General features: G+C 44.3%; 1 protein-coding gene across 8 annotated transcripts in view; it reads left to right on the top strand.

Annotated features, from left to right (window-relative positions):
- The window catches only part of Smarca4 (SWI/SNF related BAF chromatin remodeling complex subunit ATPase 4), a 98,053-nt gene that overhangs the window by 42,378 nt on the left and 38,383 nt on the right, over positions 1-17,292 (top strand). For all 8 annotated transcript variants that reach the window (XM_085689836.2, XM_085689837.2, XM_085689835.2 and 5 more), the window contains exons 14-16: positions 3,650-3,771; positions 7,456-7,606; positions 11,221-11,384. In XM_085689836.2, the coding sequence (XP_085545962.1) occupies positions 3,650-3,771; positions 7,456-7,606; positions 11,221-11,384 (437 nt within the window). The remainder of the gene's footprint in view (positions 1-3,649; positions 3,772-7,455; positions 7,607-11,220; positions 11,385-17,292) is intronic.

The following is a 17,292-nucleotide window of genomic DNA, read 5'->3' as shown; positions in this document are numbered from 1 at the left end:
TTCCAAGAATTTATTTTATCTGTGTCTGTGCGAGTGTATGCCTGTGTGTGTGTGCAGGTGTTAGCATGACAAGGCCTCATGAGTGTGCAGTGGGCTCTCATCTCTGTTGTCTCTTCAGGTGCTGCTTCTTTCCATGGATTTAAATTATCTGGGAGCCTGCCTTTCAGTTTTGTGTCTTGAAATTTGTGTTAGTGGTTGTTTGATTCTAAATCTTTCACGTCTGCTGGGTTGACCCCCAGGACCTTATGCATACAGGCAAGTGCTCTACCGATGAACCACACCCCAGCCCTCTAAGGAAATTTAATAAGGCCTATCTGCCAGCAGCAGATGCTATTCAGTCTTTTTTTTTTTTTTCTGGGGTGTTTTTGTACTTTGGAAGGACAGTTTAGTTGAACATATAGATAGTGGTTGATAACTTCTCGCCTGCTTCCTCCTCTTTCAAGCAGTTTGAACATTGTGATTCCACTCTTGGTTAACCTTTTTGTTTAATTGTTTTTGTTTCTGTGCATGTTCATGTATCACTATATGCAGTTGTGACTTGTAAATGCAAGAGGATGTCACAGACCCTGGAGTTAAAGCTATTGGCAGCCATGAACTGCCTGACATGAACACTGAGAACTGAACTTGACTCTTTTACAAGAGCAGTATATACTTTTAACTTCTCAGACCATTTAGTAGCCTTTTTGTTGGCCTCTTGTTTCAGATGAGAATTCAGCCACCTACTATATCAGTTCTCTTTTTTATTGCCACCACCACCCAATTGTTTGTCTCTCTTGCGTTATAGATTATCTGTCTTTGACTTTTTAGTGGCCTTCATACAAAGCTGTATTGATATTTATCCTTCTTGTTGTGTCCCTGACTTGTCTGTGAATTATTTTGGTTTTGTCAGAGTTCTTTGACAAACCAATCTCATTGTTCTTGATTCTGTGTTCGTTGACTGAGCAGAAGCCTAACTCCTCCAACAACTTTGCACACTCTTGTAGTTACTCCGGCTTGGTTACCTTTCACTGTATGTGAAAAGAGGCTGGAACACCTGACAGCCTTTATTTCTTGTTTATTTACTTAGCTCTGTTGTTTTTTGAGACTGTCTTAGAATGTAGACCAGACTGGCCTCAAACTCAGAGACTCCCAGTTAGCTCCTTTGAACGATTATGACCTCTACCCTGTCCAGAATCATGGTACCTGTCTTAGATTTCTCTGTTGCTGTGATAAACACCGTGACCTAGAACAATTTGGAGAGGAAAGGGTTCATTTGCTCTTACAATTTCCAGAGCACAGTCTGTCACTGAGGTAGTTCAGGGCGGGAGCTCCAGGAGTGAAGCGGACCGCAGAGGAGCCTGGCTACTGGCTTGCTTCTAGACTCCCAAAGCACCTCCATGCCACCTGTCTCCAGGGTGGTTGAGCACTCGCCCATCAATCAGTGATAAAGAAAAACATCCCACAAACACAGCCCCAGGCCAATCTGATACCACTCAGTTGAGAGTCCCTTCTCACATGACTCTAGTTGGTATTGGGTTGACCAAAGCTAACCAAAAGTGGCAGGTATCTGTGGGGGGATAGCATCCCTGAGTTCATTCTAGGAACTCTTGCTTTCTTCATGGTGGTTGCTGCCACTTTTGGCTTGGCTCACCTTATTTTCCTAGTTCAATTCCTGGCTCCCTAAGTAAAGGCTCTGTTTCTCTTTCACATATGAGTGATAAATCCTGTGGCAATCTGGATGAAATTGTATGCAAACATGGCTGTGTGCACAGGGGAATGCCCTCCAGATTAGTCTTTCCTAAGGCCCTTTTGTCTCTGCTCATGTGAACTCCACCAGTCACATGCACATCTTCACTATATAGTAGCATATTCCAGCATCCTTGCTGAGATTACAACCATTTCGGCCAGGGGCAGGCAGGACTTCATTGCTGCCAAATGGGTAGAAATGTCCTCAAACTTGAGTCACAACTTGTGTCCCAAGTTAAGTCTGGCCACACCTGTTCTCAATGCTCCAGTGAAAAGAACCCCATTAAAAGTGGAAAGCAGAAAGATTTATTCAATGTGGCCACATTGGGAACAGGGACAAGTGAACCAACAAAGCCCTTAAACCCATCATCGGGGTCCAAAAATGAGATCAGAGTTTAAATAGAGGATGAAGGTTGTACATGTCCAGTCAGTACCTATCATGGTATGGTCCCAGATATCACTGTTTTTAGCTTCCATTTTATTCTGTAAGGTGGCCTGACAAGTGGGTGAATCTTTCTGGAAGATCAGTTGCTCCTGTGACTGGTGCTGTTCCTTTCTCCCAGCAGGAGATGCCTAGGGAACTTCCCATTCTTTGGAATCTGTTGTTTCAGTAGTCTGATAGACTGAGAGACACAATTATATGTTTGTTTTTTTGTAGAGTATTTTTATTTCTACCAGACTGGTTATAGAACCTGTCAGCCTTGTTCGTCTCCATGGCTGCCTAGCACAGCAGACTTCATATTGGGAATGGGCGGGCTAGTTGAAGTGTTCCAAATAAATAAGCTGCAGCCTTGTGCCCTGTTTTCCCCAGAAGTTAATAGCATTTCCATGATGAATGTTAGAATGAGCTATGCCCTGCCTAACTCTTGGAGCTTGAATAGCCATTTTTTCAATATTGCTCAGTTCATGTCTCTAGAAAGGGAATAGCCTGACCTCCTCCTCCTCCTTTAGCTGTTTGACCAACTCCTGTGTAATTCTAGCCATGCTGTGACTCATTGGGTGGCTGCTGCTTTTCCAAACTTGTTGGTGTTAGCAACCTCCTTATCCTCAGTGATCTGGAGTTATGTTGCATGGTGCAGGGAAAAGTTTGTCAGAGTTTTATTAGAACAGTTTAGCAGATAGTTATGAAATAACACATGCATTTTGTACCATTGAGATTGAACCTTGCCACACATGCTAGGCAGATACTTTAAAACTGAGCTATAGCCCTGGCTGTTAATTTTAATTCAAAACAAGATCCAACTATATTGCCCAGACGACTCAAACTTATAGTCTGTATTCTACAGTTTCCTGTGTAGCCAGGGTTAGAGGCATGTGGCAGTTACATACAATATTTAAAAATCTCTGTAACAATTCTGTGATAGTAGAGGAGAAGAATTTGCTATGGTTCATGCAGAACAAGAATGGCTCAGTACTGGGAAATGCATTACTGTATTTGTTGAACATGCTATGCAGAGTCCGAGTGTTACCTGCTCAGTAACCGCAAGGAGTCCCTTTAAGGAAGGTAACATTCAGTCAATTTACAAGTATTGGAAAGATACCTGTTGTCTCCAGATGAGTGAGAGCCTGTCCGTAGAACTGGAGGTAATGCACAAGCATGTTCAGTGAGGTCAGTTATAAACTGGAAAGCTACTTGAGTTGGTAGACACTAAAGGTTTGGCATGACTCGAGGAGCTATGTGGAGTCTGATTGGAGAGCAACAGGTATAGAAACGCCCCAAGGTACCCTTGCAAAAAACATGCAACCTGCTGTGAAACTTGTGAACTCAAGTCATTTATCTAGCTGTTCAAAGGGAAGGACAGTTAAGACAGACACTATGGACTGGGGGGAACAAGGCTATACGAGCATCTCTTCACTGGGAGCCCAGCAGGATACTAGGGAATCAAGCTAGGGATACTGGGTGACATGGCACCTCTCTTGGTAGGAGGAGGAAGAAGAGCAGCCTCAACCTGCACAGCCCCCTACACTGCCTGTGGAGGAGAAGAAGAAGATTCCAGACCCAGACAGTGATGACGTCTCTGAGGTGGATGCGCGACACATTATTGAGTAAGGGGTCCCAATTTGTCCTCACCTGCAAGCTCTATAAAGTGGCACCAAAACAAGTGGCCAGAGTCCCAGGCTTTCCCTTTCCATTGTTTTTATTTTGTGTCAGGATCTTACTACATAACCTAGACTGGCCTTAGACATCCTCTCCTTAGGTGTCATTCCCCAGTTCTGTCAGCAACCAGTGTTGACCATACAGATTTCATTTGTCTCTATAGTGATTTGCTATAGAAAATGATTCCTTGTTCATCATATGCTTTCAAAGTATAGTTGGGTGAGAACACAGACTTGCACATCTTCTCTTGTTCCAGCAGCCTCCTGATGTTTCCTTCAAGAAGCCTGTGTCCAGCCTGTATCATCTTCCAGAGAGATTAGCTGCATTCTCTCCTTTTTGTTTTGTTTGCACACAAATATATAGACAGTGGTATGCATCTCTTGTCAGTAAGCATCTGTCTGGGGTGTGGCCCTGTGGCTGCAGATGCAGAGAGCTGCTGCTGTCTTGTGCACTTACATGATCTGCTCTCTGTTCTGGACTCACCCCTGCTGCAGGGCATGCAGTTTCTCTCTTCTACAAAAATTTGCTCTTGGAAGCACAGTTAAAAATTAATTAAGATTTGATCTCTTTAGTGTGAGAAGTTGATGGGGGACCATTATAGAGAAATAAGATAAAAGCTGAGTTACTCAAATCTGAAATGTTCCAAATTCCAAATGTTTCCATTTTCACAGTACTGTTGTATTTCGTGATTGGGAACTGTGAAATTATTTAAGATTTATATAGATGGGTTGGAGAGATGACTCAGAGGTTAGGAGAACTGAGTGCTTTTCCAGAGGTCCTGAGTTTAATTCCCAGCAACCATCTGTAATGAGATCTGGCACCCTCTTCTGGCCTCCAGATACACAGTGCAGAACACTCTACATAATAAAGATTTACTTAAAAAAAATTTTATATAGATATTCCACCAACTGAAAAGAACTCCAAAATCTTAAACACAAGAAAATTTCAGATGAAGAACTGCTCGACCAGGTGGTGTGCACATGCCTTTAATCCCAGCGCTCCAAGGCTAGCCTGGTCTAAACATTGAGTTCCAGGAGAACTCAATGAACATTGAGTCCAGGAGATCCAGGACTACACAAGAAATCTCAACTCAAAAAACAAAAACAAAAAAAGAGGAAGAAGAAATAAATGCTTGACCTAGGGGGACTAGAGAACTAGCCAGTTCTCTTGCCTTTGCAGAGGCCCTGGGTTCAGTTCCCAACACCTACATGGTTACTTATAACCATGTGTAACTCCAACCTCAGGGGATCTCTGACCTCCATGGGTACTAGGCACATACACAGTACACAGACATACATATAGGCAAGTAGTCATACACATAAAATAGATAGGTCTTCCTTTTAAAAAAAATGAAAAAAAGAGATTTTGAAAGAAAGAAAAAGAATGTTCAACCTCTACTTTCAAATCTACATGAGAAGAACCTCCCCTCCAAGGGCTGGAGACATCCATGGCTTAGTAGGGAAAGTGCTTGATCTACACACAGGAAGCATGAGAACTAGATTGTGGGTTCCTGGCACCTTCGTTAGTGCTGGGTGGACAAGATGGTCTGCCTGTAGTTCCACTTCATGGAAGTCAGCGAGCTAGGATCCCCAAGTCACACTGGCTACCTAGACTATCCATATTAGTGAGCTCTGAATTCAAAGTTAAAGATTCTGCCTTGTTGAGTGGAGAGTAATCGAAGAACACTTGGTCCTCCTTATACATGGGGACATACACATTTTAACGTGCGCACACATGAGACCTTTTCTAAAGCAGTCATCAAGTAAGAAAACGATAGCTTAATGTGACTGTTCCCTAGGAGTTTTTATCCAGAGTTTCACTGTCTACCTCTGGTTAGTCTGGAACTCGGCATGTAGACTAGGCTACCCTGGAACACATAGATCCTCCTGCCTCTTCCTCTGGATTGCCAGGATTATATGCTGGTGCCATCGTACCTGGCTGTAGCTATTTGCTAAAAAGATGAGAACGAAGCAGCATAGTACACAGTGACACAGTGCGTGGATGCACATCTGCCACATTGAGAGCATTGGGATTCATGTGTTAATGGTAGTGAATTTAAATCACTTGAAATTTCTGTTTTTTATTTATTTATTTATTTATTTATTTATTTATTTATTTATTTATTTATTTTTGTAGTGGAGATAGACTTGAACATGAACTACTCTCTTTTTTTTTGTTTTTATTTTACAGTTTTTGGGATTTTTTTGGAGACAGAATCTCACTGTGTAGCTCAAGCAGTCCTGTAACTTAGTGTGTAAACCAGGCTGACATCAAACTCACAGAGATCCATCAGCCTCTGCCTCCTGAGAGGCAAGATCAAATGTGTGCCACTATACCTGACTTTGACCTTTTTTTTTTTTTTTTAAATTTTGAGATGAGATATCATTCTATTGCCCAGGCTGGTTTCAATCCTGAAATTATTTTCCATCCTGAATGCTGGAGGTATAGGTGAGTATAGCCACATCATGCAGTTTAAATCACTATAAATGAAAAATAAGGAGCCATTAAGATGACTCCTGGTAAAAAGTACTGCCAATCCTAACCATGTGAGCTTGATTCCCTTTAATTCATATACTTGGTGACACATTCATATGCCACCCATACACTACTGATTTTTAATTGTTAGAAAAAGTGGGACCAACGATCGGCTCAGCAATCAGAAACACATACTGCTCTTGCCAAGTACCTGAGTTTGATTTCTGGTACCAGTGTCCAGAGTTACACAACTGCCTGTAACTTAAGCTCCAGAGTATTCAGTACCACCTTGTGGCCTTGTCAGGCGTCTGTACTCATAAGCACAAGACCCCTCCAACTCATATACACATAATTAAAAATCAAATCTTTAAAAAAAGAAAAAGAATTTATTGAGCCTGGAATGAACTGGATGGCTGTAATGCCAACACTCAGGAGGCAGGATTGCAACAAGTTCAAGGCCAACATGGTCTATGTAGCTAGTTTCAGGTTGGCCATGGCTACAATAGTGAGACCCTGTCTTTAAAAGAAAGAAAAAAGGAAGAACAAGAAAAGTGAAGAACCAGTGAGATGACGGGTAATGGTCCTTGATGTTAATCTTGGTAACCTGAATTTGGTTCCCAAATTTGGAAGGAGTGAGCTGTCTCTGACTTCCACATGTATGTGTTGGCTCATGTACACCTTTCATAAAAATAAATGGTCTCTTAAAACCTCAGAATGTAAAATGAAGAAAAGAATCTTGAACCAGTCCTGAAATGGGAGACTGAGGCAGGAGGATGACAAATTGAAGGCCAGCTAGAGCTACTTACTGAGACCCTGTCGCAAGAAGATAAAGATTGATGTAAACAGCAGCAAAGTGAGTTCAGGTTGGATCTCAAAAAGCACACAGGTACAAAGTGCTGGTTCTGTGAGCAGCTGCTCCTAAGCCCCAGTACCTCCTGTCGTGGTGAGTGGGAGGACCTTCACCAGCCTGTGGCGTGTCAGAGGCAATCGTCTGGTCCTTAGGTTGGGATCAGCTGCTAGTTTCACTGTGATTCCCACCTCTGTGTTTCTCGCAGTTTAACCCGTAAGTCACAGACAGAGGCAGCTAATTCAAGCTAATGGAAGTATATTATCACAGAAAGGAGTGTGTATCTTCACACAGCTTGTGTCCCCTCCAGGAATGCCAAGCAAGATGTGGATGATGAGTACGGTGTGTCCCAGGCCCTTGCTCGTGGTCTGCAGTCCTACTATGCTGTGGCCCATGCTGTCACAGAGAGAGTGGACAAGCAGTCAGCCCTCATGGTCAACGGTGTCCTCAAACAGTACCAGGTAAGGCAGGAGGCAGCAGGGATGACGGGTGACTATACTTAGGCAACACTTACTTTTCCTGAAGAACCACAATTTTTGTTTTCTCAGAAACAGGGTTTGTCTCACCGTGTGTCCCAGGCTGGCTTGGAACTCATGCTGTAAACCACTTTGGCTTCAAACTCAACAGAGATCCATCTGCCCCTGCCTAATGAAAGGTGTATATTACTAAACCCAGGTAGTTTCCTGGTCTAAAGCAGCTAAGGTCAGAAAGGTTAGTTGCCAGAAGGTATTAAAACTTCAGTAAGCCACAGGTGCCTCAGGCAGCGGAGCATTATATTCACAAAGGACTTAGCCTTTCAATGTGGGACGGGCCTCGTGTGTATACTCTGTATCACACCTCAAGACCCATAGTCACCTGGACCTCTGCGCAGGACTTTGTTCTGGGAGCAGAGGAATGGCCCTTATTGTGGGAGGGTTTCTATAAAGGCAAGAAGACCAGCCTGGCTGGGAAATTCTTTTTCCATGTCTGAGAGTAGTCTCATCTCTGAGATGCTAAAAGGGAGCCAAACTCACTCCATCCATAGATTTTATTTTCCTGCTTTTGTTTGGTTGTGGCCTCTGTTCTTGCCCACTTTTCCTAGGAGAACTCTTAGACTCTATGCCTACGTAGCTTCCAGAGGCAAATCAGCATTCACTGGAACGCTACAGGCCAGTGTAATTAATTAATAACATTGCAAGTTGCCCAGGTCCTGCCTAATGTGTTAAAAAAAAAAAAGGTCCAAACTTTTTTCCTTATGTTATATTCAGTTGGAAAGCTTCCATGCTTTGAAAAATCCTCTATTAAAAAAAAAAAAAAAAAAAAAAAAGCCTGTGCAGGGCCTTAGTGCACACCCTTAATCCCATCCAGCACTCAGAAGGCAGAGGTTTGCAGATCTCTTTGAGTTTATGGCCAGATGGCCAGGCTTTTCTATAGCTCTAGTTCTAGTACAGCAAAGCTACACTCTCTCAAAACACACACACACACACACACACACACACACACACACACACACACACAAAGAAATTCCTGAGAGCCGGGTGGTGGTGGCACATGCCTTTACTTCCAGCACTCGGGAGGCAGAGGCAGGCGGATCTGTGAGTTTGAGGCCAGCCTGGTCTACAAGAGCTAGTTCCAGGACAGGCTCCAAAGCTACAAAGAAACCCTGTCTTGAAAAACCAAAAAAGAAATCTTTGATCCCAGCACTTGGGAGACTGAGGCAGATAGATCTTTGTAAATTTAAGGCTAGCCTGATCTACATAGTGAGCTTCAGGCCAGCCAGAGATACACAGTGGGATCCTGTCTCAAATTTAAAAACAAAAACAAAGTAGAAAAAAATTAAAGCCTCTGGGAGAAGGCTGCAAGATTGTTCAGTACGTGATGATGCCTGCTGCCAAACATGGCAACTCCAGTACAATCCCTTACACTCTCATGGTAGAAGGCATCATTTCTTCAAGTTGTTCTTTTTGTTTCGTTGGGTTTTTTTTGTTTTTGTTTGTTTGTTTTGCAAGACAGGAGTTCTCTGTGTAGCCCTGTCTGTCCTGGAACTAGCTCTTATAGAACAGGCTAGCCTCGAACTCACAGAGATCTACCTGTCTCTCCCTCCCGATTGCTGGGATTAAAGGCGTGCGCCACCACCGCCTAGTGCAAGTTGTTCTTTGACTGACACACAAGTGCACACACATGTAATACATTCATGTAATAAATTTTTGTGTGTGGTGCTGGGGTTGGAACCCATGGACTTGTGTGAGTAGGCAAGCAGTGTATCCCTTTATCACCTCTTCAACTTTCCTGTCGTTATTAACATTACAATAACATTTAGGTAGTCATTGGTCATTTGATGTTTTCATCTCACATTCCTCTGAAGCACTAATGGTTCTGGCATTGAAGTATCCCATGGAGTGGCAGGCTTTTCTGTGTGGTCCATTGTTCCGTGCCAGGCAGTGCTGCTGACTCTTGAGAGCTAGCCATTCACTCTTTTAGTCCACTATACATCTGTCCAAGCCCCACCACACTCCTGAGAATGAGAAGGTTTTAGGTAGTGGGCTAGGGGCATGGCTGAGTTGATAAAGCACTTGCTACTTAAAAATGAGGATTAGGCCAGGTGGTCGTGGTACACGCCTTTAATCTCAGCTCTCAGGATGCTGAGGCAGGTGGATCTCAGTGAGTTCAAGGCCCCAGAGCTTTTCTAGGGCAACCAGAGCTACACAGAGAAACCCTGTCTTGAAGAACTAAAAGCAAAGGTGATGGTGACATCATCTCCAGGGCAAGCTGGCTTGCCGGTCTTGCCAAATCATTAAGTTCTGGGTTCAGTGAGAGATCCTGTCTTAGTAAATATTGAGGAAGCTGCGAGTGACAGGGAACACTGATAAACAGTGTCTGGCTTCCACACACATACCATGCATTCATACACGATCTGTACATCACACACATTCAAAGCAGAAGTTTTAGGTCAGATTTGCCCACACTTAAGAGCCCATGAGGTCTCCTTGCCCACTCTTGAGCATTGTCTTACTTCTGAGCTTCTCTTTCCTAATCCATGGCCTGAATCCTGTCTTAAAGTATTTAGAGGTGAAGAGATGGCTCAATTGGTTAAGAGCAATTGTTGCTCTTGTAGAGGACCTCAGTTTGATTCCCAGCACCCACATAGTGGCTCAAATCTAAGCCCAGTCTCCGGGGATCTAATGCCCTCTTCTGTCCTTCACAAGCTCCAGGCACATGTGATGCATGCATACATACAGGCAAAACACTCACACACATAAAATATGAAATAAGTCTACAACAATTAAAATTCATTTATTAATAGATCAATTTCTGAGGTGGCATCTCGTTTGTGTGGTCTTACCTTGGCTTACCATGGCTTACCTTGGCCAGGACCAGAATGTAATTGTGCAGCTCCCAGCCTCATCTTCAGATAATTGTAAAGGAGCTCTGGGATTCAGGTGTGCTTTATGAACAATTGAAAGAGAGGGTTTAGTTAGTGGTTTGTATGAATATAATACATGATGCAGAAGAGATTCAGTCTACAACAAAGGCAAGAAAGCAACTGAGTTGAATCATGCTGACAGGAGAGCCTGTGACAGACACCACAGCATGTCCTAACTAGCGGTCATAGAGTAAGACATGCAGGAGGCAGCAGTGGTTTAAAGGTGTTTTCTGCTGGAAGCACAGCATGAAACGGTCTTATTCTTTTGATAGCTCTTGCATTATTGTCAAGTGGCAGTAAATGCGGAGATGACTTCCATTTAAAAAATAAATAGCTGGGCAGTGATGGTGCACGCCTTTAATCCCAGCTCTCAGGAGGTAGAGGAGGTGAATCTGTGTGAGTTTGACACTAGCTTGGTCTACAGAGTGAGTTCAAGGACACCCAGGGCTGTTACACAGTGAAACCCTATCTCAAAAAAACAAAAATAAATAAATAAAACAAAAAAAAAATACTATAACCATCTTTAGCACAGTCCCCTGTGCTTTCACAATAAGTATGGCTGGGGTGAGCACAGAAGGAAAATTGGGCGGTCCATGGGAGAGAGCCTGGAAGAGTAGCTACAGGTGGCATATTTGTTGTGTGAACATGGTCCTCACATTTCTGCCCTTACAGATCAAGGGCTTAGAGTGGCTGGTGTCCCTGTATAACAACAACCTGAATGGCATCCTGGCTGATGAGATGGGGCTGGGAAAGACCATCCAAACCATCGCGCTCATCACATACCTCATGGAGCACAAGCGCATCAACGGGCCCTTCCTCATCATTGTGCCTCTCTCGTATGTATGACCTTGACTCTGGTCGCAGTCTGGGTGCAGCAGGGGATTCTTTTTCCTGCAGGGTAGAAGTGGATTGTCCAGAGTGTGGCATGGGGTTTGTCTGGAGCTTCTCTGTGGCCTTCTTGCAGCTGTCTTCACATCGTGGCCACCTTCTGTCCGCCTTTACATTTCTGTCTCTTAGGTTCAGACTAGGACGAGACCCTGTTTCAGTCATGTCTGAGTTCTGAGTATGAGGGCTGCAGTACATCTGTTTGGGAGACACACGTCAGCCCATTGCTATCTGCCTCTAACTGAAGGCAGGTGTGTGGAGCCCACCCATATCCCATGGGTCAGCTCTAGATTTCTTCAGTGGCTCTTTGCTCCTCCTGGGGGAATGGTAGAACTACTTTTGACTCTTAAGCAAAAGCTTTTGTACTCTCTTATACGCATTGTGCCCTGTGTAGGGCCCAGTGTCCTCTTACGGTACACCTTAGCTTGGTATATACGACACAGGTGCCTATACGTTCTGCTGTCCTGCAGTCTCCCACTCACCACTTCTTGGTTTCAGCAGGCTAGAAATCTGATGGCTTAAAGCAGTTCATCTGCCTCAACCCTGCCTTGGACTAGATCTTGTTGGCCCAGCCTGTGTTACACTTCTGACCCTGAGTCAGTCCCTGGCCTAGGCAGATAGTCTGATTCTCTTGTCTCTGTGTGTGCCTGGCCTCATCCTAGAGTGCAGCCCCGGAGCACCACCACCATATGATGTGGGATTCCCCCTCTGTGTGCTGTGAATATGTTTTTATTACCATTGGTTAATGAATAAAGCTGTTTGGGCCAGTGGCTTAGCAGAATAAAGCCAGACAGGAAGTCAGGAGAGAAAGAAGAGAGAGAGACAGACAGACAAACACACAGCGAGAAGCCATGTAGAAGGGCATGAAGGAGGACACACTGGAAACTTAGGAACCTTACCAGTAGGCCACAGCCTCGTGGCAATATATAGATTGATAGAAATGGGTTAATTTAAGATGTAAGGGTTAGTTAATAAGAAGCCTAAGCTATTGGCCAAGCAATGTTGTAATTAATACAGTTTCCATGTGATTATTCAGGTCTGAGCAATCGGGAAATGAACAAGCAGTCTACCTCAACCATATGTTCATCCAGAGTCACTAGTCTCAAATCTTAGTTCTTTACAAACTTGTCATTTTTGGGACTTGAACAGAAAGTTTATCTCTTGGTTAGGGTTTATATGAAGTCTCTGAGGGTTGTGTTCTTCCACGGGGGATGGCAACCTCGACCCAGCTTCCAAGTACCTTCCAGGTGCTTTCACTGTCATGCTGAGTATTTCCCTTTGTTGTTAGTTAAATGTCTAGTTGTAGCCACCAGGCTCGAGCTGATGCCCCATTTTCTCTGCTGCTGAAGCATCACAGCAGGCACAGTATGAGTCTTGCCAGCAGTGATTGTTGCAGGGCTGTTCAGACACAGTTCCTTCTTCAAGTGCTTACTGTACTTCTCCACTAGGAAGAGCTGCCTCTTTCTCCATTTGCTTTATTCCTTTCGTGAAATTTCATCCTTTTGTTCTGGTGGTGGATGACAGCAGTCGCAGACTCACTGAGAGGCCCTCACACTTACCTCTCAGTTCCCCTTTAATGCGTCTTTGTACCTCAGGCTCAGTCACTGTTGAGGGCCACCACTGGCATGGCACCCCAGAGTGCACTCTAACCTCAGTCACTTCCACTAATTTTCTCTTAATGTTTGTGACTCGGTCCAGGCTCAGTTGTTAGGGCTCCATACTTCTGGTCTGTCATAGTTCATCCGTATTTCCATAATTTGAACTTTGATACATTTTTATTATCATTTATTATAAGATAGACTCATGCATTGCAGACTGGCCTTGAGCTCAAGATTCTACCTCAACTTCCTGAGTGCCTCTGCACTACTTTTTGTTAGAGGTCCTGTGTGTGGAGCCAGGCTTTCAGAATGCTAGGCAAGTGTTAGCACTGCACCATGCCCTAGTCCTGTATGCACATGTATTTCATTGGCTTCTGCTTCGTCCTCATTGTGAGTTTGAAATTTTCCATTGCTGAACTATGCCCATTGCTGTGGAAGTGAAGTACCTGTTTCCCTCCTGTCTATATTGCCTACATCATGCCCATTGCAACCCTGACCATGCCATCCAGGCACGAATACTACTGAGTGCTTGTGGTTTTCTCTGTTTTTTTTTGTTTTTTTTTTTTTTGTTATTCATGACAAGGTTTCTCTATATGTAACCCTGGCTGTCCTGGAACTCACTGTAGACCTTACTGGCTTCAAACCCAGAGATCCTTGACCTCTGCTTCCCTAGTACTGGAATTAAAGGCATGCCCCACCAAACCCAGCTCTACTAATTTGTTGTGTTGGTTGCTCAGGGCTGTGGATATGGAGCTGTTCAAGGTGGATGTTGCAAGCAGCATTCTGATTTCTTCCCTTTTGCCACTCCATTTATTTTCAGTGAGGACGTGAGTGTTTATTTGATGCTTTGGTCTATACATTAACACTGATTCATTTATTTTGTTTTTCCAGTTGTTCAGATTTGACTTCTCTTAGTTGACTTTCCTATCCTTTTAGCAGGCCCCGCCTGGTATTAGAATACTTCTTGTTCTTTGTCCTAGCTGATTTCCCCTGGTTCCTCTTTTCATTTCCTGTCCCAATTCTGGATCAGCTCATTCCCTAAGGAGCCTCAGTGTTTGAAATCATACTGTGTACTCACTCATGAGACTGAGGCAGGAAAATTATTGCAAGTTTGAGGCCAACCTGGGCTGCATGATATTCCAGACTTGTCTGGGATATAGGATGAGACCCTGTTTCAAGAAAAACAAAAGGGGATAGTAAGACGACTCAGGGATTAATAGTGCTTTATTTTTCTTCCAGAGACCAGAGTTCAGTTCCCAGCACCTAAATGATACTACCTTAAAACTGCCAATAGTGATAGGTATAGGAGACCAGTCTCTTGGCTCCTCCTGACTTGCGAGTCTCTGTCAGTTGCAGTAAACAACTGCTTCCCACTTCAGGGCAGCTGCTTTGTCTGAGGCTCACAGCTTGTAGTGAGAACCTGTCTTTGTTACTTTACTGTTGCTGTGACCAAGACAGCTTATCAAAGAAAACGTTTGGCTTGGCATAGGATTTTGGAGAGTTAGTGGTGGCAGCAACAGCGTGGTCCCAGCAACACCTGAGAGCTCATATACTAATCCACAAGCATGAGGCCGAGAGAGATACTGGAAATTATGTGGGCTTTTGTAATCTCAAAATTCACCTCCAGTGACACACCTCTTTGTTTGTTTGCGCTTTTTTTTAAATTATTTAACTTTTATTTTAAGTGCATTGGTGTGAAGGTGTCAGATTCCCCTGGAGTTGAAGTTACAAACAGTTGTGAGCTGCCATATGGGTCTTGGGAATTGAACCTAGGTCCTCTGGAAGAATAGCCAGTGCTCTTAACTGCTGAGCCATCTCTCCAGGCCCTTAGTGACATACCTCTTTCAGCCACACCTCCTAGTCCTTCCTAAACAGTTTGACCTACTGAGCCTAAATATTCAAGCATAGCCTATGGGTCCATTGTCAATCAAATCACCAGAGCACTGTTCTGCCACCTTTCAGGGGCTCCTTGCTGCCTCCTTGATAGGTGTGTTTGTGGGTTGACCTCCAGTCTTTCTGTGTGGTTCCTGTCCAGGCCTGTTTATGCTCTTCATCACACCTCCTCCTGGCTAGACACACTTTCTATATCTTGGGGCATATCTTATTGTCCAATATCCAGCCATCCCAACCTGCCTCTGTGCTGCTGTTTGCATTTGAGTTCCTTGCCTTTCTTATATTTTTATATGTGCCCTGATCCCCAGTCTCCTCGTGGCATGCCGTTTTTTTTTCCCTTCTACTGCAGGTCTCCATGCCTCTCAAGCCTTCCTTCTCTTCGTGCCTTTCTTGGACTTCCATCATGCTTTGCAATAGCAGGAAGACCATAGTAGCTCAGCCACTAGTATTCCCTAAGGGGCAGCCTCATAGCTGGGCATCTAGTTGGCCCAATAGTTCCCAGTACTACCAGACATCCCGGGTTCCAAAGTGTTTTTAACTTTGCTTGTTTGTTTGATTGGTTGGTTAGTTGGTTTGGGTCTTGTTTTTGTTCTTAGTTTGTTTGGTGGTTGTTTAATCCCAGCACTCTGCAGTCTTGGTGAGTCCTGAGCAAGTTCCAGGGCTACACAAAAAACCTTGTCTCACAAACAAATGGCCAACAAACAGTAAATGTGAAAATTCAGGCTAGCCCCTCTAGCCTCTCCTCACTTTTCAAGTTTCGTCTATCTATCTATCTATCTATCTATCTATCTATCTATCTATCTATCTATCTATCTTTTTTAAAGTTTGGTGTTTTTCACATCATGCATCTTGATCCCGTTCATTTCCCCATCCTTTTGCAACTATCCTCCTTCCCTGCCCCCCTGCAGCCATTTTCCATTAAAACAAAATTTAAGAGGAGAAAAAGTTAAAAATCTCGTCAAGGCTGGGTGGTGGTGATGCACACGCCTTTAATCCCAGCACTTGGGATGCAGAAGCTGGTGGATCTCTGTGAGTTCAAGGCTAGTCTGTTCTATGAAGTGAGTTCCAGGACTGCCAAAACTGTTATACAGAGAAACCCTGTCTCAAAAAATAACAACAGCAAAAATAATAATAAACTCGTCATAGAAACAGTAAATCACACAATAAATCCCTTTGTCTATATATCTTTACTTGCAACTTTTCATTGCATAGAGTGATTTGTCTGGCTTAAGGGCTCTGGTTTCTATTACACTGTTGATGGCTGGGCCTTCACTAGGATTTTTCACGGATATTTTCTTGTTTCCCTGTGTTGTGGAGATCTTGCATCTTTGGGTCTGCAGGTCAGGCCCCTTCACGTGCTCCAGCAGATCATAGATAGGCTGGATGTTGGAACAGGCCAAGTCATAACCCTGGTCCTGTGCCTAGGCAGCTGCAAGGTCGATCAGCCCACCAGTTCTCCCCTGTTCTCCCCACCAGGGTGAGCTCTCCAGTATTGTCCGGGCTAGTTCACCCCTTGTAGCAGTGAGCAAGGGGTGGGGCTAGTTCTGCATCCATGCCTTCAGGGTCAGCTCTCCCACACCACTGATGTGGTGTCATCAGGGCTAGCTCACTGTGTTACCCAGTCCAGGTACGCGGGTCACTCTCTTGAGCGCTTCAACTGGTGAGGGTCAGGGACAGTCCTTCTATTCCCATGACCCCAGGGCTAGCTCTTCTTCCACCTGTCCCAGGTATGGGGTAGCATCTCTCCTCCACCCATGCAGTCACATGTCAGATGATTACTGGGGATAGGCTCCCCTGCTCACAACATGTTTGTTTGTTTTTTTGTGGCAGGATTTTTCTGTAACCCTGGCTGTCCTGGAACTCACTTTGTAGACCAAACTGACCTTGAAAATCAGAGATCCACCTGTGTTTGCCTTTGTGAGTGCTAGGTTTAAAGGCGTGCGCCACCACTGCCTTTAAGTGTTCTTTTCATTCACACTTGTGTAGTGAGAGCTGTCTGTAGGCTGCTTGCCTTAGGACTGCAAAGTGACTACACTGTCCCTGTCATCTCACCTAGGTTGCTAGAAGGATATCAGAGTCAGGGTCTCAATAGCGTAGTCCAGCTAAGTTAACCCTATGCCAGTGAGACCCCAGCATCTTGAACTGTCATTAGATGGAACTTAGGCAGTCACTGGAAAGCATAGGAATGGAGTTTCTGGTCGGAAAATCAAAAATGAGGCACAGACTCTTTCTGGAACTCCTCAGCCATTTCTCTCTCCTGATCAACCTCCTAGGATTCTCCAAGAAAGAAGGCTGTCAGGTCTGTCCTGAGGAAAGGTCTTGGTTCTGCCCCCTCCCCTGTGCTCGTGGTCTGCTTACCCTTTGCTTT

This window comes from Myodes glareolus, chromosome 4 (assembly GCF_982192425.1).
Source record: "Myodes glareolus chromosome 4, mMyoGla1.1, whole genome shotgun sequence".
In the NCBI taxonomy this organism is placed as follows: Eukaryota; Metazoa; Chordata; class Mammalia; order Rodentia; family Cricetidae; genus Myodes; species Myodes glareolus.
This window is presented reverse-complemented; position numbering and strand designations above follow the sequence as displayed.